The following is a 26,787-nucleotide window of genomic DNA, read 5'->3' as shown; positions in this document are numbered from 1 at the left end:
TGTCATTCTCCCCTTATTCTCTATCCATTTCCACATCCTCTGAAACCCCCTCTGTCATTCCCCCTTATTCTCTATCCATTTCCACATCCTCTATGGCCCCCTCTGTCATTCCCCCTTATTCTCTATCCATTTCCACATCCTCTATGACTCCCTCTGTCATTCCCCCTTATTCTCTATCCATTTCCACATCCTCTATGACCCCCTCTGTCATTCCCCCTTATTCTCTATCCATTTCCACATCCTCTATGACTCCCTCTGTCATTCCCCCTTATTCTCTATCCATTTCCACATCCTCTATGACCCCCCTGTCATTCCCCTTATTCTCTATCCATTTCCACATCCTCTATGACCCCTCTGTCATTCCCCCTTATTCTCTATCCATTTCCACATCCTCTGTGACTCCCTCGTCATTCCCCTATTATTCCCTTTCCATTTCCACATCCTCTATGACTCCCTCTGTCATTCCCCCTTATTCTCTATCCATTTCCACATCCTCTATGACCCCCTCTGTCATTCCCCCTTATTCTCTATCGATTTCCACATCCTCTATGACCCCCTCTGTCATTCCCCTCTTATTCCCTATCCATATCCACATCCTCTATGACTCCCTCTGTTATTCCCTCTTATTCTCTATCCACTTCCACATCCTCTATGACCCCCCTCTGTCATTCCCCCTTATTCTCTATCCATTTCCACTCCTCTATGACTCCCTCTGTCATTCCCCTTTATTCTCTATCCATTTCCACTCCTCTATGACTCCCTCTGTCATTCCCCCTTATTCTCTATCCATTTCCACATCCTCTATGACCCCCTCTGTCATTCCCCTCTTATTCCCTATCCATATCCACATCCTCTATGACTCCCTCTGTTATTCCCCCTCATTCTCTATCCACTTCCACATCCTCTATGACCCCCTCTGTCATTCCCCCTTATTCTCTATCCATTTCCACTCCTCTATGACCCCCTCTGTCATTCCCCCTTATTCTCTATCCATTTCCACTCCTCTATGACTCCCTCTGCCATTCCCCCTCATTCTCTATCTATTTCCACATCCTTTATGACCCCCTCTGTCATTCCCCTTTCATTCCCTATCCATATCCACAGGCTCTATGGCTCCCTCTGTCATTCCCCACATATTCTCTATCCATTTCCACATCCTCTGTAACACCTGATAGTCCCTGCTTATTCCCTATCCGTTTCAACATCTCTATGACTCCCTCTATCAGTTCTTGCGTATTCCCTATCCATTTCCTAATCCTCTATGATCCCTGTTGGTCCCCTCCCCCTATTTCCTATCCATTTCCACGTCCTTTAGGACTCCCTTTGTCATCCCCCTAATCTCTATCCATTTCCACATCCTCTATGACTCCTTCTGTCAATCCCTCTTATTCTCTGTTCATTTCCACATCCCCTATGACTCCCTGTGCCATTTCTCCTTATTTTCTATTAATTTCCAAGTCCTCTGTGACTCCCTCTGTCATTACCCGCTTATTCTCATTCCATTTCCACATCCTCTATGACAGTGATCTCCTCGGCTCCTCTCTGGATGTGTACGTAGGTGCTCGTTGGCCTGACGAAAAGCCAACCTTGGCGCCAGTACACCAGGAGGGCCACGGTGGCCAGACTGACTCCTATTCCGGCAATGAGGATTCCTATGATAATCCCCAGGGACCTGTCGGTGTTAAAAATTCTTCGTTAGAAGGTTTTTTTACTTTCTTTGTTAGCGGCGAAAGAAAATTCTTCTTTAGAATTTATTTTGAAAGCTTTGTTAGCAAAGAAAATGGAAGTTCGAATGTACAGTACATAACATAATTCGAAATGAAGAGGAAAAAGTGATTGATATTTGCAGAGTAAGAAAGTGTTTACGTATGAAAATACCAGAGGAAAGAGAGAGGAAGCTAATTTCTAAATTATACTTCTTTCAACAGTGATTTTAGAGGCCGTTAGATTATGAATACCACAATGAATCACTTTACACTTATTCTGGAGGAAACTACGTGCTGAAATATTAAATCACTTCTGTATCTGAGTAAATAGATAATGTATAGATAATGTACAAACTGCCCTTATGTTCCATTCTTACTTACTGGTTTGACGTGACCTCGACCTCATGTTCGGAACAGGTCATTTGTTCTGCTGGAACATCAGTCAGCTTTTTCCCTCTTAGAATTATAGGCGATGAACACCTGGAAAAAAAGCGTGGATTTAATCAGTAATATGGACAGTGTTAATGATAATTGTAGTATTTCTGCTGATTATATCCTCTCTCTCTCTCTCTCTCTCTCTCTCTCTCTCTCTCTCTCTATAGAAATGTGCTGTCAGTTTAGTGAAAGGAGAGGAGAATACCAGGTCAGCTAAATTGAAACTCTCTCTCTCTCTCTCTCAAGAAATATACTGCCATTCATTGAAAGAAGAAATTAGAAAAATAACAGGTAACAGGTTAAAATCTCTCTCTCTCTCTCTCTCTCTCTCTCTCAAGAAATATACAGTTCAGTGAAAGAGGAAATGAGGAAAATAACAGGTAACAGGTTAAAATCTCTCTCTCTCTCTCTCTCTCTCTCTCTCTCTCTCTCTCTCTCTCTCTCTCTCTCTCTCTCTCTCTCTCTCTCCCCAAAAGATATACTGTCAGTTCAGTGAAAGGAAATTAGGAAAATAGCAGGTAACAGGTTACAACCTCTCTCTCTCTCTCTCTCTCTCTCTCTCTCTCTCTCTCTCTCTCTCTCTCTCTCTCTTTCCACAGAAATATACTTACACCATCTTGGATCCAGTCAACTCAAGCAAGGAGGAATTCTTGATCCACTTCATGCTACAATCGCAGGTCCATTTATTGTAGCGCAGATTAACGTAGCGGATTTTGCTCCAATCTAGCAGCCTCTCGGGCAGAGTGGTTAAGACGGAGAAGGAAAAAGTGAAGTCCTGAACGACTATGGGCTTCTTTGTGCCGTTTTTGTTCCCGTAGAAGGCCTGGAGATTAAGATGGAGATCTTCTTTTGTGTTTTTAAGTCTCTCTCTCTCTCTCTCTCTCTCTCTCTCTCTCTCTCTCTCTCTCTCTCTCTCTCTCTCTCTGTTGGTTTTCATTGTGGTGGATGTGACTCAAGTGGTAACGGTCAAAATTGTAACGAAGTATTATCGGTACTTTAAAAAAAAGTACTCTTTTACTGGAATTTCACGAAATCATGAAATCATTTATTATATATATATATATATATATATATATATATATATATATATATATATATATATATATATATATATATACATATATATATAAATTTCTGACTCACATCAGGATCGAACCCAGGTCTTTCAATTGAAAGGCAAGGGCGCTGCCCACTAGGCCATACAAGTCATAAAAGAAGTTGGAACCTAAGGGCAATTGAAAGACCTGGGTTCGATCCTGATATGAGTCAGAAATTTATTTCTGTTCCACACGTGATTGTGTTGATTATATATATATTATATATATATATATATATATATATATATATATATATATATATATATATATATATATATATATATATATATATATGTATATATGTGTGTGTGTGTGTGTGTGTGTGTGTGTGTGTATGAGAGTGGTTTTAAACTAACAAAGATATCACCTGAAGAAAAAGACCCTCCTCTCGCGTCACTGCGACAGAGAAACCAACCTATAACGAATCCCTTACCATTTCGTCGACGTAGGAGATCTTGGGCATGTACCTGAGGGTGCAGGTCTCCAGGTGAATGAGGTCCCCGAAGGCGAAGGCGTCTATGGTCTCCAGCTTAAGCATTTGGTCCAGGCGAAGAGTCTTCAGGTTACTGAGACCGTAGAAGGAGTAGGCTCCCAGGTCCTGGGGAGAGGGAGGATTATTATGATAGTGACCCCCGTAGGAGGGTAGTGCCGTCAGCGAACCTCACGCGGTGCACTGTAGGCATTACTTAAGGTTCTTTACAGCATCCCTTCGGCCACTAGCTGCAACCCCTTTCATTCCTTTTGCTTTACCTCCATTCATATTCTCTTTCTTCCATCTTACTTTCCACAATCCCTTAACAAGAAGTTTTCCTCCTGTTACACCTTTCAAATTCCTTACTGTCAATTGCCGTTTCAGCGTTGAATGACCTCATAGGTCCCAGTGCTTGGCCTTTGGCCTAAATTCTATATTATATTCAGTTATGATACTGACATCGATGGTAGTATGGTGATGATGATAGTGGAGATGGTATTGTTTGTGAAGGGTTAAGGAGATGTCAAAATGGTGATCGACTTATAGTCAGAATGGTCATGTCATATGAAGGATAGCCACCTCATGGCCATGTCATATGAAGGATAGCCACCTCATGGTCATGTTATGTGAAGGACATCCACCTCATGGTCATGTCATGTGAAGGAGAGCCACCTCATGGTCATGTCATATGAAAGATATCCACATCATGGTCATGTCATGTGAAGGATAGCCACCTCATGGTCATGTCATATGAAGGATATCCACCTCATGGTCATGTCATGTGAAGGATAGCCACCTCATGGTCATGTCATATGAAGGATATCCACCTCATGATCATGTCATATGAAGGATATCCACCTCATGGTCATGTCATATGAAGGATAGCCACCTCATGGTCATGTCATGTGAAGGATAGCCACCTCATGGTCATGTCATATGAAGGATATCCACCTCATGGTCATGTCATGTGAAGGATATCCACCTCATGGTCATGTCATGTGAAGGATAGCCACCTCATGGTCATGTCATGTGAAGGTCATGGTCATGTCATGTGAAGGATATCCACCTCATGGTCATGTCATGTGAAGGATAGCCACCTCATGGTCATGTCAAATGAAGGATATCCACCTCATGGTCATGTCATGTGAAGGATAGCCACCTCAAACGATGATACAATGCATTACTACTACCCTAAAACAATTCACCTTGTATTTGAATAATATATTTATATCTATATTTTTATCTATTTATTTACTGATTTATTAATTTATATTTTTGTATATTATAATAACTAGCCTCTTGCGTCTGTATTTCTTATTATCTTCTGTAACTTCTCTAAAAATAAACACTATTTTCTTTGGAAGCTGCGTGAATTTCAAGTTAATGGCACCTGTAGGCTTGCTCTATATGAGTAGGGTTCATATACCGAATAATAATAATAATAATAATAATAATAATAATAATAATAATAATAGGTTCTATTGAATATTATTGCTGCTTCAGCTGCATTTATTTTGTAGAAGACTTTTTCTATTTTCCTTATTGCGGACTTCTCTTCAGTGGAGGTGCGTGCGAACAGCTCGCCTATATTTGTCATTTCATGGGGGAAAAGTCAAAATCTGGATTCTGCTTCTTTATATATTCTATACAGTTGGTTCTATACAATTGTTGCCGCGACGCGTTTCGACAGACTCTTCTGTCATTCTCCAGCGGGAGCTAGTAGAGGACTGGCAGATTGCATAGGTCCTTCTGAATTTATACACGGGCTTCAGCGGGGGTCATGGATGGCGAATTCTGATTGGTTGCAGTCAGCGAACTTCAAGCCAAATTTCTGCGGCGAAGCTCGATCCTGACAGATCTTCGCAACCTGGGAATGTCATTCATTCCAGCGTTCCCATTGGCCTGCCGTTGCGTGATGTCATGCCGGCTGACATCATCGGTAGTTTGGCTGCTATTGGGCTGCGGATGAATGATGTCATTATCTACTCTTTCTGTCGTAGTCGGGGGATTGTCTCGAAGGGCGCCTCGCTCATCAGGGGCATCTCCATTCTCAGGGTTGTCGTTTTCAGGTATTCGTTGGATTTGGCGGGTGTTCTCTATTATTCTTCTTAAATTCGTGGGTAGGAGCGATGCCTCCTGCGTCGTATTCATTGTTGGTTTTCTCTCGGCAATGAGGAGCGCCTCTAGCAGGCGCAGACGTCGAGGGTCGGCGGCTCTCCCGATTATACTTATATTTTGTATAATACTGTCGCGGGAGATGGAAATATTGTGAGTAGCAAGGGCGTGGTTCATGATGGCACCCTCCTGGGCGTGGCAGGAGATCCTTTTAGACAGACGCATCGTGGTCATCCCGGCGCTTATATTGGAATAACCACGATTTCCATCTCCCGCGACAGTATTATACAAAATATAAGTATAATCGGGAGAGCCGCCGACCCTCGACGTCTGCGCCTGCTAGAGGCGCTCCTCATTGCCGAGAGAAAACCAACAATGAATACGACGCAGGAGGCATCGCTCCTACCCACGAATTTAAGAAGAATAATGCAGAACACCCGCCAAATCCAACAAATACCTGAAAACGACAACCCTGAGAATGGAGATGCCCCTGATGAGCGAGGCGCCCTTCGAGACAATCCCCGACTACGACAGAAAGAGTAGATAATGACATCATTCATCCGCAGCCCAATAGCAGCCAAACTACCGATGATGTCAGCCGGCATGACATCACGCAACGGCAGGCCAATGGGAACGCTGGAATGAATGACATTCCCAGGTTGCGAAGATCTGTCAGGATCGAGCTTCGCCGCAGAAATTTGGCTTGAAGTTCGCTGACTGCAACCAATCAGAATTCGCCATCCATGACCGCCCCGCTGAAGCCCGTGTATAAATTCAGATGGACCTATGCAATCTGCCAGTCCTCTACTAGCTCCCGCTGGAGAATGACAGAAGAGTCTGTCGAAACGCGTCGCGGCAACAATTGTATAGAACCAACTGTATAGAATATATAAAGCAGAATCCAGATTTTGACTTTTCCCCCATGAAATGACAAATATAGGCGAGCTGTTAGCACGCACCTCCACTGAAGAGAAGTCCGCAATAAGGAAAATAGAAAAAGTCTTCTACATAATAAATGCAGCTGAAGCAGCAATAATATTCAATAGAACCTGTTTAAAAGAGGGTCTGCTGCCAAATTATAATAATAATAATATTTAATGTATTATTATTATTTGTGTACATGTATGTGTGTATATTGAAGAATAAGAACTGTTTTGCCTTTCTACCTAGATGTAATGGTTCTGGTTGTAAAATCATAAACTGTACTCCAATTTTTTAATAAGGTAAGCCTTCAAAGTATCCTTCAACATATAAGCACAAGAAAAACGTGTAGAAGATATTTGCGGCCCCTTTTTAGTGCAAAGGTTACACCCGTCCTTGTCTTGACTGCAAAGGTTACACCGGCCCTTATCTACACACTGTCTCCTGTGTTACTCCTTTTTACAGTGTAGACTGCAATTTATTATTCGTCCTCTGTAATCAACACTGAATTCTGCCGTGATATTCAAAGATGGAAATATCGACTCAAAGCATCTTGGAATGACCGCATGAAATGTGGAAATCCAATGATGAAGGTCATTGTAAATTTCAGAGATTTTTTTACGATTAAAACTGGTGACTTGTATTTCTTAAATGTGGTGTTCTAACCTTCAGACTCATATACTTAATCCCGTAGAGGGTTAGTGCCGTCAGTGCACCTCTTGCGGTGCACTGTAGGCATTACTTAAGGTTGTTGTTTGCAGCTTCCCATCGGCCCCTAGCTGCAACCTTTTTCATTCCTTTTACTAGTACCCCCGTTCATATTCGCTTTCTTCCATCTTACTCTCCACCCTCTCCTAATAGTTGATTCATAGTGCAACTGCTTTGAGGTTTTCCTCCTGTTACAACTTTCAAACCTTTTTACTGTCAGTTTCTGTTTCACCGCTGAATGACCTCATTGGTCCCAGAATTTTGCCTATATCCTAAATTCTATAGTCTATTCTGTTCTCATTTAATTAAGGCAATGTCATATTAACAGTAACAGATCGAAATGTATAGTATACAGTAGTCTCACGTAGGTAAATTTCCTGTAGAATCTTGTAGTTGACAAGACTAAAATCTACGGGGTTAGTATGAGCATTTCAATACCTTTTTCATGTCGAATTGAATTTAATTAAATACAGAATTTAGGCCAAAGGCCAAGCACTGGAACCTATGAGGTCATTCAGCGCTGAAACGGAAATTGACAGTAAAAGGTTTGAAAGGTGTAGCAGGAGGAAAACCTCAAAGCAGTTGTTAGGAGAGGGTGGAAGGTAAGATGGAAGAAAGAGAATACGAAAGGAGGTGCAGTAAAAGGAACGAGAGGGGTTGCAGCTAGGGGCCGAAGGGACGCTTGCAAAGAACCTTGACCTTAATTATACGCTGTACAGAAAACTTGACTGCGCCGAAGAAACTTCGGCGCATTTTCTACCTGTTTTAAACTTTTCTTCCTTTCGTAAAGTTATTAAAATTAATTTCTGTTAATGCAAGGTCGGTTTGATACTGAAAAAACTTAGTCATGGTGTTTTGTTTTTCGCATTTATCTATAGTTATTTATCGACAGTTTTACATAATAGAGTTAATTCGATTTTGTTGTGCTGTTATTTGAGATTTGGACAAACTATCAGTTCATCATCATCATCATCATTTTAACCCACCTGGGTTGTTTATTGCCATATACTGTAATGTATAAGTATGTACATATGCATGTATGTATGTATCCGTGTATAAATTGCTTGAAAAGTTACTGCAACTCCATTACTTACCTTAATTGGGTTTCCTGAGAAGTCCAGGTCTTCGAGCGAATCCTTTATGTGGTGCAAAGCCTTGGCAGGAATCTCGGTCATTTCGTTGAAGGCCAATGAGACTTTGCTCAGTTTTCTGGAAAAAAACAGTTACTCAAGTTTCCCTTGCTTGGCTCTCTCTCTCTCTCTCTCTCTCTCTCTCTCTCTCTCTCTCTCTCTCTCTCTCTCTCTCACACACACATTTCGCGAACTGCCTGAAATTTCAGGCACATAGCGAAATACACTTGGGGACATTTGATCCCCCCAGGGGCTAGTACTAAACACGGCGAGACAGTGAGGGACCTACTCTGTTTCGCCGTTTTAGTACTAGCCCCTGGGAGATCAAATGTCCTTAAGTGCATTTCGCTATCTGTCTGAAATTTCAGGTAGTTCGTGAAATGTCTGGTTTCGTTATCTGCCTGTAACTTATATACATCCTATTGTATGTTCATGCACCCGTCATTGTGTTGTAAGGCTATTTTACAAATACGACATGAATCTAATAATAAAACGCACAAACTTCATACGTTAAGTTTCGCGGAAAAAAGTACGGATGCAGAGTCTTTATGCCCAGCGAGCTCAAATGGAGCGTTTGGAGAGCTGCATTTTGATTCAGAGAAATTTCGTCGACGTGAGTCAGTTGATTGAAATTCAGTATCAGTTCTTGGAGGTTAGGAAGCAGCGCGAAGACGTCCTTTGGCAACGTTGTCAGTTCGTTGTAGCTTAGGTCTAGCGTGGTCAGGTTCGCTAGTCCTGCGAAAGCCTGTGGGATTGAGTTTGTATGGTCAAGTGTCTGTTGTTAGGTGAAGGTGGAGCTAATATCATGTTAGCGTTGTTTAATTAAGCATTATTTATACTTTTACACCTATGAATGTATGAGCAATAATATTAATAAAACCATATCTCTTATTTTTAATCTAACTTTGATGTGATTTCATGGTCAATCGACTATTTCAGAAAGATGGAACCCATCTTTGAAAACCTCACCAAACGCACCTTTTCGTGAATATCAGTTAGTTTGTTGTTCTTGAAGGAGAGGTACTGAAGGTATGGCAGATATCGGAAGGCCCACTCTGGCAAGATTCTCACGTCGTTGTCAGAGAAGTCGATACTTATTAACTTCTCGTTGTTGGAGAAAGAGCTGGTGGCGATGTTCTCAATCCTGTTTCTGGTGAAGTCGACGCGTGTGACTTCCTCGGGGAATAAGGTGTTGTCTGTTGGATAAACGGTGAAGTTCTGCCTAAGCAAGGAAGGATTCGTTTCATGGTGGTTTGTTCCCTAAAGGCGACTAGACATTAAGAATATTTTCCCAAGAAATAAAGTTCATACTACGTGGTTTACGGAAGGAATAGGCTTCCTGAAAATTGGTGGAATCTGTAGGCCTATGTTGGTAGAACAGGCGTTATTAAAAGTAACTGCAAACATGTGGATGGAGGGTATTTTTTTTCATGTAAATATTCCTGTATGTGTGTGTGTGTGCATAAAAGACAATTGTCTACGGTACATAAGACACATGGGGAGTTAAAATGAGTTTTTACATGAAGCATAGAATATTCTGTGTAAACATTAGCTATATTTTCTAATAACGACATGGTTCTCTGATTGACAGGAAAGTTTTCTACACTTTTTTAAGTAAATAGTAATAATTTCTCCTAATGCAAGAAACATGGGCAGATGTTTCAAACTTGTCTTTGTGGACAGGTCGTGAGACAATTGCTGTGGGCATTATGAATCTCTTCTTGTGCTGGGAAGGATATGGAGCTATATTGCTCATAGGAGAGGATAACAATAGGATGAGAGGAGAGGATAACAATAGGATGAGAGGAGAGGATAACAATAGGATGAGAGATTCCTACAGGAAATAGGAACTCGTTTGATAGATTTTGCGTTGTAGATGCAGAGCATAGCATTCACACTATAGGTAATATATCCTTATTTAGTGGTATATGAAAAAAGTTTTGCCTTACAATGCTTTAGATTATTGATTTATTTACAAAGAAAATAAATATACTACTGTGCTTACATCAAGCTTTCCCCCGGGGGGGCTATTACCGTCAATGCAAATCACGTGTTGCACTGTAGCCATTGCTGAAGATTGCACCGTCACTTCGGCCCCCAATTGCATCCATTTTTTAGGCTTTTACTTTACCTCCATTCCGCTTCCTTTCTTCAGTCTTGCTGTTCAACTACTCCAACGCCCTCTTTCACTGTTTAAAACACTGAATGGCTGAAAGTTTCCCAGTGTGTGTGGCTTTACAGCCGAATTTTCATGAATTAAAATGACTTCCATCAAGCTGAACCAGAAACTAGAGGGTGAAAAAAAGATTGAATATTTTCCCTTACCTGGAAGTGAAGTTATATTTCTGTCCCTGCAGTCGAGTGCTTCATTGCGTGCTTGCAGAATGTCACTTGGACACCGACATAGGGCGTCGCAAATGTCAGTGTAGGTGATTCCAAACAGGAAACCCGACGTTACTGGAAGCAGTAACGGCAAGAAAGCCAGTGCTGTTACTCGTTTCATTTCGGATTCTTGGAGGTTGAAGTTGTCGATTCAACGGACCTGAAAGACGAAATATGATTCTTGTGTGCTTGTGAAGTGTTTTATAGGGTAAGGAAATAGTTTTTTTTATTGTTTTTGACGAACCAAAAAGTTTTATTAATGTTGCTTCAAATATTTACTTGACAGGAACTGTAAACTGTATCGTTGATCACTGCGCACTTGTTCTGTAATAGCGTGGTTGTGTACAAACTGGGATGGCTGACGGTTGACACATTGTACTGCTTCACTAATAAAGTATTGTGGAACGTTGTGCCCTTACTGTCTAATCATCCAGAGATTAAAACATTTAGGGTCCTGATGTTAACGCCAGGACAATGCCTGTAAGTCTTTTTTGGAGTTTTTTTCCAAAAAGAATTGTAAGTTTTAGGGACCTATAAGATTTCACGTGGGTTAGTAATTCACAATTAACCTATTGCTGTAGCTCTTGGCATGGGGAATAGGTTAACAGTGACAAGATCATCTTTATCCTTGCAATTACGGATATAATAGGTTAGTTTTATTTTATTGGCCGGTAACTGTAAAGGAGACAACCCCACCAATATTTTATTAGTACAGTATAATAATATTTTGGCCAAACAACGCAGGAAAGGGTGTATATACTTCAGCACAAGGGAGATAAGTTGAGGAATTTGCCGAGGTAATGAGAAATTTGCCGTCTTTTTGTCTATATTTTTACTTTAATCCCCGAGGGGCCTGGTACTAAACACACGGTCCCACGGTGCTTCCGCCATGTTTAGTACAGTACCAGCCCTGCGGTTATGAACTTAGGAACATAAGCATAACACGGGAAATTTCTCATTATCTCTGTAATTCCTCGGAATATCTCGCCAGTACTGCATTATATATACCATTTTCAATATTGCTTATCCAAAAAATTATATTAATAAGATATCTTTGTGCGACCGCCTCCTTTACCTTGCTGGCCATTAGGCAGTCAGTCTAGCCTAGGTTTGGTAGGCTATAGCTATGGTTGTTACAAGGTTACTTCCCCTTATGTTGTGTTTTGATTCCCAAGCTGTGCGATTTTCTGCTGTACCAGGGATTATAATTTATATAACATATTGCACTATCTAGATTTTGGCATCTGATTGTTTAAGCATGTTATTATATTTTTGTTTGATTTGTATAATATTGTGTTGATTACTTTTAGTTTCTTGGTTATGCGACTGATAACTGCTGTGACTAGCTGATTACTGAGGTACTACCCGTGGCCTATGGTTTTAATGAACTATTTAATGTTGAGTTTATTGTATTATGCCAACTTACAGATTAAAATTGATCCTTTTAAACTCTATGCAGTGTTAGGGAATTTTGTGCACCAGATTTACCTGATACTAAATTGTATAATGGTTTACAAGCTTTGATCTTATTTACAAGCCTGGTAAAGAAAATGTAATGACAGAATCCCTTAGTAGATACCTGTTAATGGTGACCAAAATGTAGGAACTCCAGTTGAGTACAGTAGTGGAAGTTTTAGTTAGATTTTAATATTTGCTTTGTGGTTATGAAGAAGTATACAATTAAGGATGAACTCCTGAGCCTACTCATTCATAACATTAAATGTGGTTGGCATTAGAGAGATGAATATAGTGCCGTCGAGTCTGACCTGAGCTTATATGATGATGTATTAATTTATAGAAACAATTGTCATACGTGCTGTTCCAAGATTTGAGGTGTTGGATCACTTGTACATTGTCATCATGGCATAAATGCAATGGAGGCTGAAGCAAGGAACTGGGTTTGGTGACCTAAGATTAATAAAGATCATAAATAAGTTGCAAAGAATTGTCATATTTGTTTAGTTGGTTTCCAACTTTACCAAGCCCCAATTCTTTCCTGGTCCTCACCTGGTAAGGTGAGATTCAGCATAGTCTATATGAAGTCTAGACCTCATATAGACTGTGCTATATATATATATATATATATATATATATATATATATATATATATATATATATATATATATATATATATATATATATATATATATATATATATATATATATATATATATATAATTTGTGATATAATTTGTGTAACCATTTTGTAAGTGTTTATAATGTGTCTGTGAAAATTTTTGAATTTTTGCTCCAAGGTTCGTCATTTGTTGTGAAGACATGATTTTAAAATGCCTTTTCTTACAGGTAAGTTGTGTAATATGTAAACTTATGATTTTGTGGGATATTTTTTCCCTTTTGTTTAATGTTTGAATTTGTATTTTGAAATGCTTATCAGATCGCCACATCCTGTCTGCCGAGAGAGAGAATAAAGGCTAGTTCCCATGTTTACCCAGGTGGTTAAGGAAAAAGCATTCACTTATGTTATCGTGATGAGCTGTCACCCAGTCGGCGAGCCTCCTGTTAAATCTTTAGTACTGTTATACTTATTCCGTCATTATTAACTCTGCCTATGCCTGTTCTGTTCATAATCTGAGAAAGAGAGAAAGAGGAACAGCAGATAAGTGGTGTTATTTTGTATCTAAAGTTTACCCAGCTGCATCAAGCTGACAAAAGGTTTGCTCAACTCTGGCCAGGATATGTCCATCATGTAAAGATATGGATGGTATTGCCTCGAAGCTCAGCCGTGTGTACGTGTATACTTGGTATACGTGTGTGTATGTGTATTTATACATTTGTATTGTGTGAACACCGTGTGTGTATTCTCGGCCTACGAGACTTAAAAGCCAGTGTCTTCTAAAAGACATCAGTAGTTGGCTAGAAAGGGTCCTCAGAGGCAGATCCCTCTCTCTCGATATATATAATGGGAATAACAGAAAAATATCTGTTGTAAAGCTCTGTTAAACTCATGCCAGGAGTGTGTTAATTTTGTAGAGGGTGATCAAGAATATTATTTTGTGCAAGTGGTGAGGAGGAGATATATATTGGTGTAATATTTACAAAAGGTAGTGTGTTGACTGTTGAGTTTTGTTAAGTGATATTCTTGGTAAAAGAGAATTGTTGTGTTTGAATAAGTCTTAGAAAGATGTGAGTCTAACTTTTCTTTTTATAGGGTTAACATGAAAGATTGATATTATTGGTGGTTGTTGTATTTCCATTTTTTGCATATCACATTCTTATATGTCTGTGCTGTTACATTATTGTGATTTTATTGTTACTGTGTTTTACTGGTGATTTCTTAACATTTTGTTAGTGCCTACCTGTTATAGAGATTTTTGGAGAATGCTATGTGGATTTCAATCAGTAATATTTTGGTGACTGTTTGTAATTGTTAAATCAGGTAAATGCTTGGCACTTAAGTGATAGTTAATAGTTTGATTCTTACCTAACCAGATTGTTTTCTTGATAAATTAAAGTTTTGTGAATTAAACTTGATTAAGAGATACTTAAATCTTACACTGTTGTCAATTAATGGTAAATCTTTTGAGATTGTGAACTTTACATATAACTTTTGAACTTAGAAATAAACCTGTTTGTTTAAAGTTTTTAAAACGTAGCATTTCATTTTGATCACCAGTAATTAGAGTCATTAATGAGTGTGTACAAGGTAAGTGATGTATCTGTTTGTTCACCTGAGACTTATCTAGGTAAAATAGAACCAGAGAGACAGCTACAGTGCTGGTTGAAGTGAAACCCATATTCCACTAATCTGGATATAACTTAATAATTGTTACCTCATCCATAACTTGATAAAGTTACTCGTACATTGATTTTCTCCAGTGATAAGTAAGTTTATGGGATCATTGTACCTTTAGAAATTCAGTCGACTCTTTGTTATGAGGTTTCAAGTATCTGGTCGATATGAGGTAACTTTTGGTATTATCATTTGCACAACAGATTTGTTATCCTATTTGTGTAATAACCAGGTGCTTGATCACTTCGTAACAAAAGAATTTGGTGGCCAGACCCGGGAAATTAAATCAAAAGATTTGGTGTCCATCGTCCAGGAAATTAATTCAAATGATTTGTTGACCAGACCAGGGAAATTAAATTAATTGGTGCCCATTGTCTAAGGAGAACTAAACAGAATATCACTCTGGTTTATGATTTGTACTGGTGGTGTTAGGAATATATTTTTGGTAGGAGAATAACCATATAAAAGTGAATTGTAAACCTTCTTGTTGAGTAAACTAGAATAATGGCACGATTTGAAGTTCAGGAATTCATGGCAGCTCCAACCATCAGAAAGTTATCTAAATCTCACCTGACTAAGGAACAGTGGATTCGCTTAGTAATAACATATGGGGCTAATGTTACTTTTGATATGAGTGAGGCAGAAGTTAAGTGTGTTGCAATCAAAGCATTAATAAGCTCTGGTAAAGTAGAAGGAGAACTAGCGGAAGCTTATGATCTGTTGAATGCAGCTGAGATAGAATTCTCAAATAAGGTAAGGCAAGAGAATGAGAACGGTGATGTACAGGCAGAATTTAGGAGTTTAGACTCAGAAGGATTTTGGAGTAGAATGAAGGTGTTAGAGTCAGAAGAAAACTTACTTAGACTGCAGATACAGGCTGATAAAGAAAAAGAAGCAAGAGATAAAGCAAGAGAAGAAAGAGAAAAAGAAAAAGAAGAAAGAGATAGAGTGAGGAGATGAGAAGAAGAAGAAAGAGAAAAGGCAAAACATGAAAGGGAGTTGGAGTTAATCAGAGCTCGATCTTTACTGCCTGTAAACCCATATAACTATATCGGTAACACAGACCATGTGTTTGATGAAGGAGAGTACAGAAGTTAATTCAAAATTTACAGAAGAAGCTCCAGATGAATTTTTTGATCACTTTGAAAAAGTAGCTTCAGGTATGGGATGGCCAGATGATAAATGGTCAGTTTTAGTACAAAGTGTTCTCATTGGTAAAGGAAGAAGTGCCTACTTAGCCTTATCAGCTGAACAGTGTAAAGAGTACCAGGTACTCAAACACAATGTACTACAGGTTTACCAGATGACCCCTGAATATTACAATGAAAGATTCAGATCTTTGAAAAAGGATGACAAGATAACTTTCTTGGATTACGCCTATAAAGTCAGGAGATGCTTTAAACGATGGCTAGAGGCGGCTAAAGTTAAGTCTATGGATGAACTTGAAGAATTAGTGGTCTTAGAGCAATATCTAAGAGGAATTCCTGAACATATAAGAGCTTATTTGAGAGAGAGAGAGGTGAAGAAACTTGATAAAGCTGCTACTCTGAGTGAGGACTATAATATAATCTCCAGCAAAAAGAATTATAATGGCAGGTACCAGAACCAACAATTTACAGGTTATAGATCTCAGCCAAATTTTAGGAACAGTGTTATGAAAAACCCTTCTAATAATTATACCAGTGCCAAACCAGGATATACCTCACAGCAGTGGAATGCTAAACCCGCCCCTTCTAGTCTATTCTCAAGACAAGTGCAGAAAATTAATGTTGTTTGCCACAAGTGTGGGAGAGTAGGACATTATAGTCGAGACTGCTATAAAGGGTATCAGCAGACTAAGCCAGTTGGACAGGTGACAAGGGCTAACCAAGTAAAGCCAACTACGAGAAACAATGTGGGACAAAGTGAAGTCAGACAAGTAGAGTGCTTAGCAACCAGTGGAAATGCAAATTCCAGTAGTGAGTGGCTGAACAGTGAGGTGGCTTTTATGCCATATATCTATGAAGGTATGCTGACAACCCCCTCTTTGAGTTTACAGGTACCAGTGAAGATATTACGTGATACAGGTAGTGATCACAGTGTGGTAATTCGAGGTGCTCACCCACAGTTGGAGAAGAATCTCACCGGAGATTCAGTTATCTTAAAAGGTATAGGAGGAGAGGAAGTAACTCCTATATGCCGCTTGCATTTATCATGTGAATTAGTGACAGGCAATATTGATTTTGCAATAAAGGACTCGCTAGCTGTTGAAGGTGAGCATGTTTCACTGGGTAATGAAGTTGGTGGTGTTCCCTTCATTCCTTGTCCTGTAGTGACAGACAAACCATTAAGGATTAACCCTACAACAGAATTAGAGAAGAAAACCCTCACCTATTCCCAAGTTGTGTAACTACCAGGAGCATGAGGAAAGCTGAGCATAGAAGTGAAGAAACTGAAGATTTACCTGTACCAGAAGGATCTTTGAACCTAGAAGAACTGTTTCAGGAAGGTGAAGTTTCCCCTATTGTCAGTACTGAAGAGATTCTTGCAGAAGAAGAAAATCCTATTGTTGGTGAAGAGACTCCGAGTAGTCAAGATGTTCCTGAGGGCAGTAGTGAATCTACTGAAGTAACAGATATTGAGAGTTCAACCTTTGAAGTTAGTCAAGTGACTAGAGAAAAATTAGTGGAATTACAGAAGAAGGATACAACATTGGCAGAACTGTTCTTCAGAGTTGTTGAACCAGAAGAAGTACAACAAACTCCCACCTGTTATTATCTAAGGGATGGATTGCTAATGAGGAAGCATTGACCTGTAGATATACCAGGAAATGCTGAATGGGGTGAATATCATCAAATTTTAATTCCATATCCATTGAGGAAGCAAGTGGTAGCAGTAGCGCATGAAGCTGGACATATGAGAATCAGGAAGACTGTTGAGAAGGTTATGAAGTATTTCTTTTGGCCTGGACTACACAAGGATGTCAGTAAATTTTGCAGGGAGTGTCATACATGCCAAATAGCTGGAAAACCAAATGAAACTATTCAAAAGGCTCCCCTACAACCGATAAAAGTTAGAGGAGAACCCTTTAGCAAAGTGATAATAGATGTGGTTGGTCCGCTTCCGAAAATGAAGAAAGGACATGCATATCTGTTGACGTTAATGTGTCCCGTAACAAGATATCCAGAGGCAATTCCTATAAGAAGTATAAGTGCCAAGGTAATAGCTGAGAAGTTGGTGGAATTTTTTTCCAAATTTGGAATTCATGAAATTGTACAGAGCGATAGAGGAACGAACTTTTACTCAAAGTTATTCCAAGATGTGCTGAATTTGCTAGGAGTGAAACAACGGTTATCTACCACTTATCACCCAGAGACTCAAGGAGCTTTAGAAAGGTTCCACCAAACTTTGAAAATTATGTTAACCAAATACTGTAATGAGTCGGGAAGAGAATGGGATGTTGGTTTACCCTTAATGTTATTTGAGGTAAGAAATGCTTATCAAGAAAGTATGGGATGTTCGCCAAATGAAATGATTTTCGGTCGAGACGTGAGAGGTCCGTTGAAAATCCTTGCTGAGAACTGGGAAGAAAATCAAGAGGAAGTCCAAGGAGAACATGTGAAGAACTTAAGGAAAAGAGTAGAAGAAATTAGAAAATTCTCTTTAGAAAATTTAAAGACAAGCCAAGAGAAAATGAAAAGAAAATATGATGCTAAGACTAAGTTAAGAAGCTTTAATGTTAGACAGCAAGTTCTAGTGTTCTTACCAGTGAAAAGGTTTCCCCTTACAAATAAATTTCAAGGTCCTTATAGGATAACAGAAAAGTTAAGTGATCGAACTTATGTGATTGAAACACCAGGGAGAAGGAAACGACGGAGGAAGATACATGTAAATCTTCTGAAACCCTACTTTTCAGAAACTATAACTGAGGTTATGTCTATAACCCAAACAACTTCATATACAGAGGAAGATGATGGTTATGAGTTAGGAGCAGAAAATAAGATGAATAATTCCTTGATATTAGAAAATTTAGAAAGCAAACTAAAACATCTAAGTGTTGAACAAAGCAAAGATTTAACTGAAATGATCCAAAATTTCCCTGAAAATTTTACAGACATACCTAAGTGTACCGACTTGACGAGGCATGAGATTAAGATCAGAGAAGATGTTCAACCATTCAAGCAAAGAGCTTATCGTGTATCACCGTTTCATCGAGATGTTCTGAAAAAGGAGGTTGAATATTTGTTGCAGCACGGATTGGCAGAGCCCAGTTCAAGTCATTACAGTTCTCCTTGTGTGTTAGTAAAGAAACCAGATGGCTCGTTTAGGATTTGCACTGATTACAGGAAATTGAATTCCATCAGTGTAGCTGATAATTATCCCTTACCTCTTGTCGATCAATTACTTGATAATATTTGGCAAGCCCAGTTTGTTTCTAGAGTGGTGAAGGAGTTACAAAGATTTGTGAATGTGTTTGGAGTTTATTGCTTATTTTGTACAAGTTTTTCAGTCTTACTATTTTCCCTGATTGTTTGTATAATCTTGTTGTATAAGGAGAGAGAACATTTTTGGAGAGAGCAGTGCAATTGCAGATTATTTGTCCCTCTCCGAATCCACCGATTCGAACTCGGGATAATTAATCTTTTGGGGGGAGGAATATTATAAGGTGATATAATTTGTGTAACCATTTTGTAAGTGTTTATAATGTCTCTGTGAAAATTTTTGATTTTTTGCTTGCAAGGTTTGTCATTTGTTGTGAAAACGTGATTTTAAAATGCCTTTTCTTACAGATAAGTTGTGTAATATGTAAACTTATGATTTTGTGGGATATTTTTTCCCTTTTGTTTAATGTTTGAAATTGTATTTTGAAGTGCTTATCAGATCGCCACATCCTGTCTGCCGAGAGAGAGAATAAAGACTAGTTCCCATGTTTACCCAGGTGGTTAAGGAAAAAGCATTCACTTATGTTATCGTGACGAGCTGTCACCCAGTCGGCGAGCCTCCTGTTATATCTTTAGTACTGTTATACTTATTCCGTCATTATTAACTCTGCCTATGCCTATTCTGTTCGTAATCTGAGAAAGAGAGAAAGAGGAACAGCAGATAAGTGGTGTTATTTCGTATCTAAAGTTTACCCAGCTGCATCAAGCTGACAAAAGGTTTGCTCAACTCTGGCCAGGATATGTCCATCATGTAAAGATATGATTGGTATTGCCTCGAAGCTCAACCGTGTGTACGTGTATACTTGGTATACGTGTGTGTATGTGTATTTATACATGTGTATTCTGTGTGAACACCCTATGTGTATTCTTGGCGTACGAGACTTAAAAGCCAGTGTCTTCTAAAAGACATCAGTAGTTGACTAGAAAGGGTCCTCAGGGTCAGATCTCTCTCTCTCTCTCTCTCTCTCTCTCTCTCTCTCTTGATATATATAATGAGAATAACAGAAAAATATCTGTTGTAAAGCTCTGTTAAACTCATCCCAGGAGTGTGTTAATTTTGTAGAGGGTGATCAGGAATATTATTTTGTGCAAGTGGTGAGGAGGAGATATATATTGGTGTAATATTTACAAAAGGTAATGTGTTGACTGTTGAGTTTTGTTAAGTGATATTCTTGGTAAAAGAGAATTGTTGTGTTTGAATAAGTCTTAGAAAGACGTGAGTCTAACTTTTCTTTTTATAGGGAAAGATTGATATTATTGGTGGTTGTTGTATTTCCATTTTTTGCATATCACATTCTTATATGTCTGTGCTGTTACATTATTGTGATTTTATTGTTACTGTGTTTTACTGGTGATTTCTTAACATTTTGTTAGTGCCTACCTGTTATAGAGATTTTTGGAGAATGCTATGTGGATTTCAGTCTGTAATATTTTGGTGACTGTTTGTAATTGTTAAATCAGGTAAATGCTTGGCACTTAAGTGATAGTTAATAGTTTGATTCTTACCTAACCAGATTGTTTTCTTGATAAATTAAAGTTTTGTGAATTAAACTTGATTAAGAGATACTTAAATCTTACACTGTTGTCAATTAATGGTAAATCTTTTGAGATTGTGAACTTTACATATAACTTTTGAACTTAGAAATAAACCTGTTTGTTTAAAGTTTTAAAACATAGTGTTTCATTTTGATCACCAGTAATTAGAGTCATTAATGAGTGTGTACAAGGTAAGTGGTGTATCTGTTTGTTCACCTGAGACTTATCTAGGTAAAATAGAACCAGAGAGACAGCTACAGTGCTGGTTGAAGTGAAACCCATATTCCACTAATCTGGATATATATAACTTAATAATTGTTACCTCATCCATAACTTGATAAAGTTACATTGATTTTCTCCAGTGATAAGTAAGTTTATGGGATCATTGTACCTTTAGAAATTCAGTCGACTCTTTGTTATGAGGTTTCAAGTATCTGGTCGATGTGAGGTAACATTTAGTATTACCATTTGCACAACAGATTTGTTAGCCTATTTGTATAATAACCAGGTGCTTGATCATATATATATATATATATATATATATAACAATATATATATATATATATATATATATATATATATATATATATATATATATATATATATATATATATATATATATATATATATATATGAGTAAAAGAATATACAGTATATATATATATATACAATAATAGAAATGATGATAACGCGAGTTACAAATAGGATAGACTATATTTATAATTTTACAGTATGTGGTGACAAATAGAAATGATGATAGCCATGTTACAAATAGGTCTAATTCGTACTTCCAAGGCATCATCATTCACGATTATAGAATGCACGTAAGAAGTTCGAATTAGACCTGCATGGCTTCATGCTCGGAAGCTTAACGAGAGCTACTGAGTGAAATATCTCGAGTTGTTTTTAACTTATTCTGTTTGTTTTTCGCCGTACCTGTTTAACATATTTTTCATTCTCTTGATGACACATTGCTGATAGAGATGTCTGAATTATGAATGTTTTGAACTTCGTAATGCTAATGGAGCCCTCATAGCCCAAAGGATTGCGTTTTTCCTACGTTTTACATTTAATGTAGCTAGGCTTGGCCGGTATACACAGAGTAGGCCCAGCTTAATATTACAAAAAACTAAGTACTTTTCTGGGAATGCTGCCTTCGTCAAGAAAAACTAAGAGTGGATGGAAGGAAGCTGTAAAGGTTAAGGGTGAATTGCAAGGGAAAGAATTAGAATAGTAAAATCAACCTTAGGTTACTTCTGTTGTATAAATGCATCGACAGAACACCTAATGGGAAGCCACACTAAGTAGATTTGAGGACTGTATTTTGGTCTTGTTTCTTATTTAAAACGCAAAGATAGAAATAGAAAGATGGTGCAGTTTTTAGGCACAGTTTTTGGAATGGATAACAGGGTGACTTGAAAAAAATGTATTGCGAGAGGCTCAACTTTTGGAACTACATGATTTCCAACGAAAAATATAAACAAATATTCCCCCGAAAACAAAGTGGTCAGGAAAGATTTTTCCTTGTAAACACCGTCCTAGTGATTCCATATATTGCTTGCCGGAGCATACGTTCGTGCAGAACGATTTACAGGGATTACATTTGGACATTTAAATAACGCGTACTAAATTATACGTTAGTGCGTCGATACAGTTTATAATACATTTCAGGGATAAGATTTTGTACTGAGTGTTAACAATGATATTATCAAAAGCAACAACAATAATTACTATTATCACCGCCTCCAAATCTGCGTGACACAAAGGGGTCATTTGCAGTTCCACCACATATTTTTCCCTTGTGCTTTAATACTAATAATAGTGATAATTATAAAACTGGACGTATAAATTCCACAATAAAAATGAAAGCATTCATATGCGCCTCATTAACCATCCAGCACATATACTCTTGTATTCTCCTCCAGGAAGTACGATAGAAGTGAATGCCACGGGGTGTATATACATTTGTTGATTTTTTTGTGGAAGTGTATAAAGTGGTTCATATTGTAGAAGGTTTCTACACTGGGATTCATCCACTAATCAGCAGTTTAAGCACACCTGTGGCGTTGAAGCATTGTCTTGTCTTTTCTTGGGTGTAACACCCTTTCAGGGGAAATTTATTAATGATGCAATACATACGTACACACGGGCATGTACACACGCATATATATATATATATATATATATATATATATATATATATATATATATATATATATATATATATATATATATAATGTAAACAATCTTCCATATGTAAATTACCTGCATAACACTGTGGTTAGTGCTGATCTTGTAAACCTTCTTGCAATTGAATAGATAATGATGGCTTTCCGGGAATCTTACCTTTCAAGTTCCAAACGCTATTAGTTTTACAGTACACCGTCTACTATAGTATCATCTTCACTGCTCCTATCGCCGTTTATCGCTAGTATTTCACAGTAAACAGTAAATTCAGTACAGTATATCAGTGACGTGCCAACTTCCTACGAATATCGGAACACTATGCTTTGAACAAGCTATACTGAACCAGGATGACCGACGTAATCTGATAAAGACTACCTTATCGACGAGATAAGAGAAACTAGAACTCGTGAACTTACATTCTCCGTTAATAACTTGTTACTGAGGACGATGGTTTTCAAATTTCTTAACCTCTAAAAGTTTGTATCCGGAATAGTTCTGAACTTTCGCTTCCTGTCTGATACTTTTGTGAATTATCTCTCGTCACTGTACGCAAAATGTCACGCCCGAAAATTTTATAATAATACAATATGGCAACTCGATTAAGACTGTGGCGTTGTTTGATAGACTAGAACATTTTTTACGCTGATGATCTTTAGTAACTGTAAATATTCGATGATTTACTTCTAGATTTCTGTCCCTTCGAATCACGAACTTATTCTTTTATTGGCGAAGCTTGCCGTAATGTTATAAAATTCTGTGCCCAGTGTCCTTGTCTTGAGATACCGATAAAGCAAAAGATTGGACGGACACAGCAAGATCTACATCTTGCGATACAGTACGCCGATGCGCTTTTCGTAAGTCTTACAATTGATCGGTTATATAGGAAACATTAGTAAATACAGTACTGTTTAATTACGTGGCCATTTTTTACTGTTCTTTCCTTTATTATTTGTTGTTATTATTATGTCATGAGGCTCTCCATTCACAAATATTCTTTTTGTAGAAATTGTGGACTCGGCAGTTAACAAGCCTGTCTATTTCACCTCTTGCCTTTACCGTATTTTTAAAATATTTTAACTTTTCGCAGGATGTCATGAGCTGCAGTGGAAACCTCACTTGAAGAGGGGGAGGGAGGGTGACTCAGACAATGCATGTTCTAGGCTTTTCTGAGCCAATATGTGACGGACCTACAGCCTGCTGCTTCTTTCAGGGGTGAGCATCTTTTAGACTGACGCACTCTTTGTTTTACCCCTCACTTAATATTATTTCTTAAGAATAAATCCTTTAGGCGAGCCATATGAGACTACAAAATTTCATTTGACCTGGCATTCATGGTAAACTACATTATAATATTGTTAATAATGCTTTGTTTCATGATAGACTTATGAATCAGGATTGGCCATATCAGCAATGTGGAATTCCCTCTGACCCGTATTTTCTGATATCTCTAGATGCCAGAAGAAGTAGCAGAATATGATGCAATTGTCTTATCTCTTGCTTTCGCGTGTTTGAGTCATGTTGACACAGTGCAAGAATTCTCCCAGTGTGCTTTGGCGGCTGGATAAGCTTACATATTTTTTACTTCAATATTCAGTTATCATTGTCGTAACACCTTTCCTCATGAAAATTGTATAATAATCAATGATTACTTTCAGGTTGCCTTGCCTCTTGCTACAGATATTCCATCTGGTTCAGTTGTGCTGTTTTTAATCTTAACTCCTTACTGTTTTTTAATTGTAGTTTTTTTCGTTGTTAGGGCGTTAGTTATTTTTTCCATAGGAATGTTCTTTTGGTATAGAAATAATTTCAATCCCTTTGGTTTGCTAACACCTTTTTATTTTGCAGTGAATTATGAAATTCCCACCAGTACCTGGTCTGCTTACTGCTCGTCCGTGCTGCCTGCTTTCTTTGTTGCCAGTCTGCTGACTGATTATGCAGTGCCTTCTCTTCCAGTGCCACTGTTGCTTTTCTGAGTCTGGCTTCAGCTCTTCCAGACCTTGCTCCACTCCAGGAGAATATATTTACTATGAGTCTTATTCAGAACATCGTCACCATGCGATTGTATATTATTTTTTTTTAACCAGCTGCTGTGCTTATTTTGACAGCTGCCTTTTGCAGGATTGATAAAAGTTCTCACTGTTTATGTAACCAGTCCTGTTTTTTTCTGTGACTGGCCCTGCTGTTGCTGCTGGATCAGGAACCAGCCTTTGTGATCCTATGGTTTGTTCTGCACCAGCTAGTCCTGCTGTTCTTGTGTTGCTGTTTTATTGATGACTGGCCATGTCACTCTTGTTTCTAATGAGGTGGTGAATGGCCCATATGGATGTTACCTCTGCACTTGCTGTTAGTGGGCTACTGCTGCATTAGTGTCTGTTCCTGTTGTCTTTTGCTTTCGAGTCCATCACTAAATTGAAAATCAGTAGTCAAGTTATACCATTGTCCTAATATGCCTGCCTGGCCTTAGACTATGTCTATGTATGCCTTCTGTCACTACCTAAATAGCATAAGACTTTTCGAGTGGTTGACTCTAAACTCTTCCTTTTCACAAATTAACTTAGGGGTCATGTATCCAAGAATATGATGACTGCATGTGCATGAAGAATAACAAGACTGGCCAGGTAATGGGATCAGGCTTCCTTAATCCCCCTGCCTTCAAGGCCATTCAAAATGTAGGTATGGGGAGATGTCAGTCTGCCTTCATCATTTGTAACCTGAGGGACATTAGGCCCAAGGGGAAGGGATTGTTCACCTTTATACATTTAATGAGAGATGTGTTTACTCAAATTTTTTAGTTTCCATGTTCATCTAAATGGTTGGTTAATCTGTGCCTCATTGAAACATCACAAAACACAAATTGGTACTTCACTCTCAAGGCTTTTTGCTCACATTACCAAACACAGTACCTTGTTTCCAAGTGCTCTGCTGGGCTGATTTATTTTACAAATTTGGTCTGATGACCTGACACTGGAGCTGTTTGCTTATACACTTAGTTCTCTGGTAGGCCCATTGGACCTTAACAGGCCAGCCCTATGAGAGCTGAAAGTCAGCTCAGTGGTCTGGTTAAACTACTTTAATAATAATAATAATAATAATGGACCTTAACAGAGGCTGATCTTCACAACTGGTTGACCTCCCACTTAAATTGTAGTTAGGGCTAATTAAGGTTGATGGGTTTCCATGAAACAAATGCAATCCCCAATAAAAAAAAAAAAAAAAAAAGATTCCCCACCTTGCAGACTGCTCTTTCTCTAGTCAAGACCATTTTGAGTGAAAGTTACTATCTACCTAAGGGCTGAAGGAACGTACGTATGTGAACAGTTGTTTGTAGTTATTCTGCGTCTTCTTTCTTCAAGACAACAGAGGATACATGACAAGAGAAATGTAACACTTTGGATATGGTTCATTATAATTGACAGGTTTGAATGGAGTTACTTTTTTTGTTGTAAAAACTTTGTTTGTTGTAAAAACTTTGGATTATGGGTTAATACTCCCATAAACAAGATCAGTATAGATGAATTAAGTCACAAGTAGAATTTAGTCTATTTTGTTTTACCTTAATTATAGTTAATCTGTAGTAAAATAATGTACAGTAAAATCGCTTAACCAGTTATGCTTTTGTTTTATATTAGAGGTAAGTAACTGCTGTGTTATTGATATTCCTTGGCCATGAAACACGATTACAGCCTCTCATAATTATCCTTCATGGAAAAGTTTATTACATGCATCTTTTCATAACCATAGTGTGGATTAAGAAGCTACTGTAATCATTTTTCATATGTTTTCATATGTGCCAGATGCAGTTATGTGTAATCCATGTATTTTTTATACAGATAATGATGAAATATATTTGTTTTAATCTGCTTACTGTTGAAAATTTAACCATTAGAATTTGGCAACAACAGGTATTCATATGGTCAGCATAGTAG

At 38.2% G+C, this 26,787-nt stretch overlaps 1 protein-coding gene and 1 long non-coding RNA gene across 3 annotated transcripts in view; one reads left to right on the top strand and one right to left on the bottom strand.

Moving 5' to 3' along the window:
- The window catches only part of LOC136849309 (uncharacterized), a 153,695-nt gene that overhangs the window by 122,658 nt on the left and 4,250 nt on the right, over window positions 1-26,787 (top strand). Inside the window, exon 5 of the long non-coding RNA XR_010856287.1 lies at window positions 23,949-24,073. This is a non-coding gene — a long non-coding RNA (uncharacterized lncRNA). The remainder of the gene's footprint in view (window positions 1-23,948; window positions 24,074-26,787) is intronic.
- On the bottom strand, window positions 119-23,224 carry LOC136849307 (chondroadherin-like). Of its 2 annotated transcripts, none has more exons than XM_067122650.1 (9): window positions 23,021-23,224; window positions 10,910-11,126; window positions 9,563-9,780; window positions 9,094-9,329; window positions 8,549-8,663; window positions 3,672-3,836; window positions 2,753-2,964; window positions 2,088-2,186; window positions 119-1,672 (listed from the first exon to the last, which is right to left on the bottom strand). In XM_067122650.1, the coding sequence occupies exons 2-9, from the start codon at window positions 11,085-11,087 to the stop codon at window positions 1,495-1,497; spliced, it is 1,401 nt and encodes a 466-aa protein (XP_066978751.1). In that variant the 5' UTR covers window positions 11,088-11,126; window positions 23,021-23,224; the 3' UTR covers window positions 119-1,494. The 2 variants fall into 2 exon arrangements, with proteins under 2 accessions (XP_066978751.1, XP_066978752.1); XM_067122651.1 differs by having other exon boundaries at window positions 1,263-1,672; window positions 22,940-23,063.

This window comes from Macrobrachium rosenbergii, chromosome 20 (genome assembly GCF_040412425.1).
Source record: "Macrobrachium rosenbergii isolate ZJJX-2024 chromosome 20, ASM4041242v1, whole genome shotgun sequence".
NCBI classification, from domain to species: domain Eukaryota; kingdom Metazoa; phylum Arthropoda; class Malacostraca; order Decapoda; family Palaemonidae; genus Macrobrachium; species Macrobrachium rosenbergii.
The sequence above is the reverse complement of the archived record's forward strand: the minus strand, read 5'-3'. Positions and strand labels throughout refer to the sequence as shown.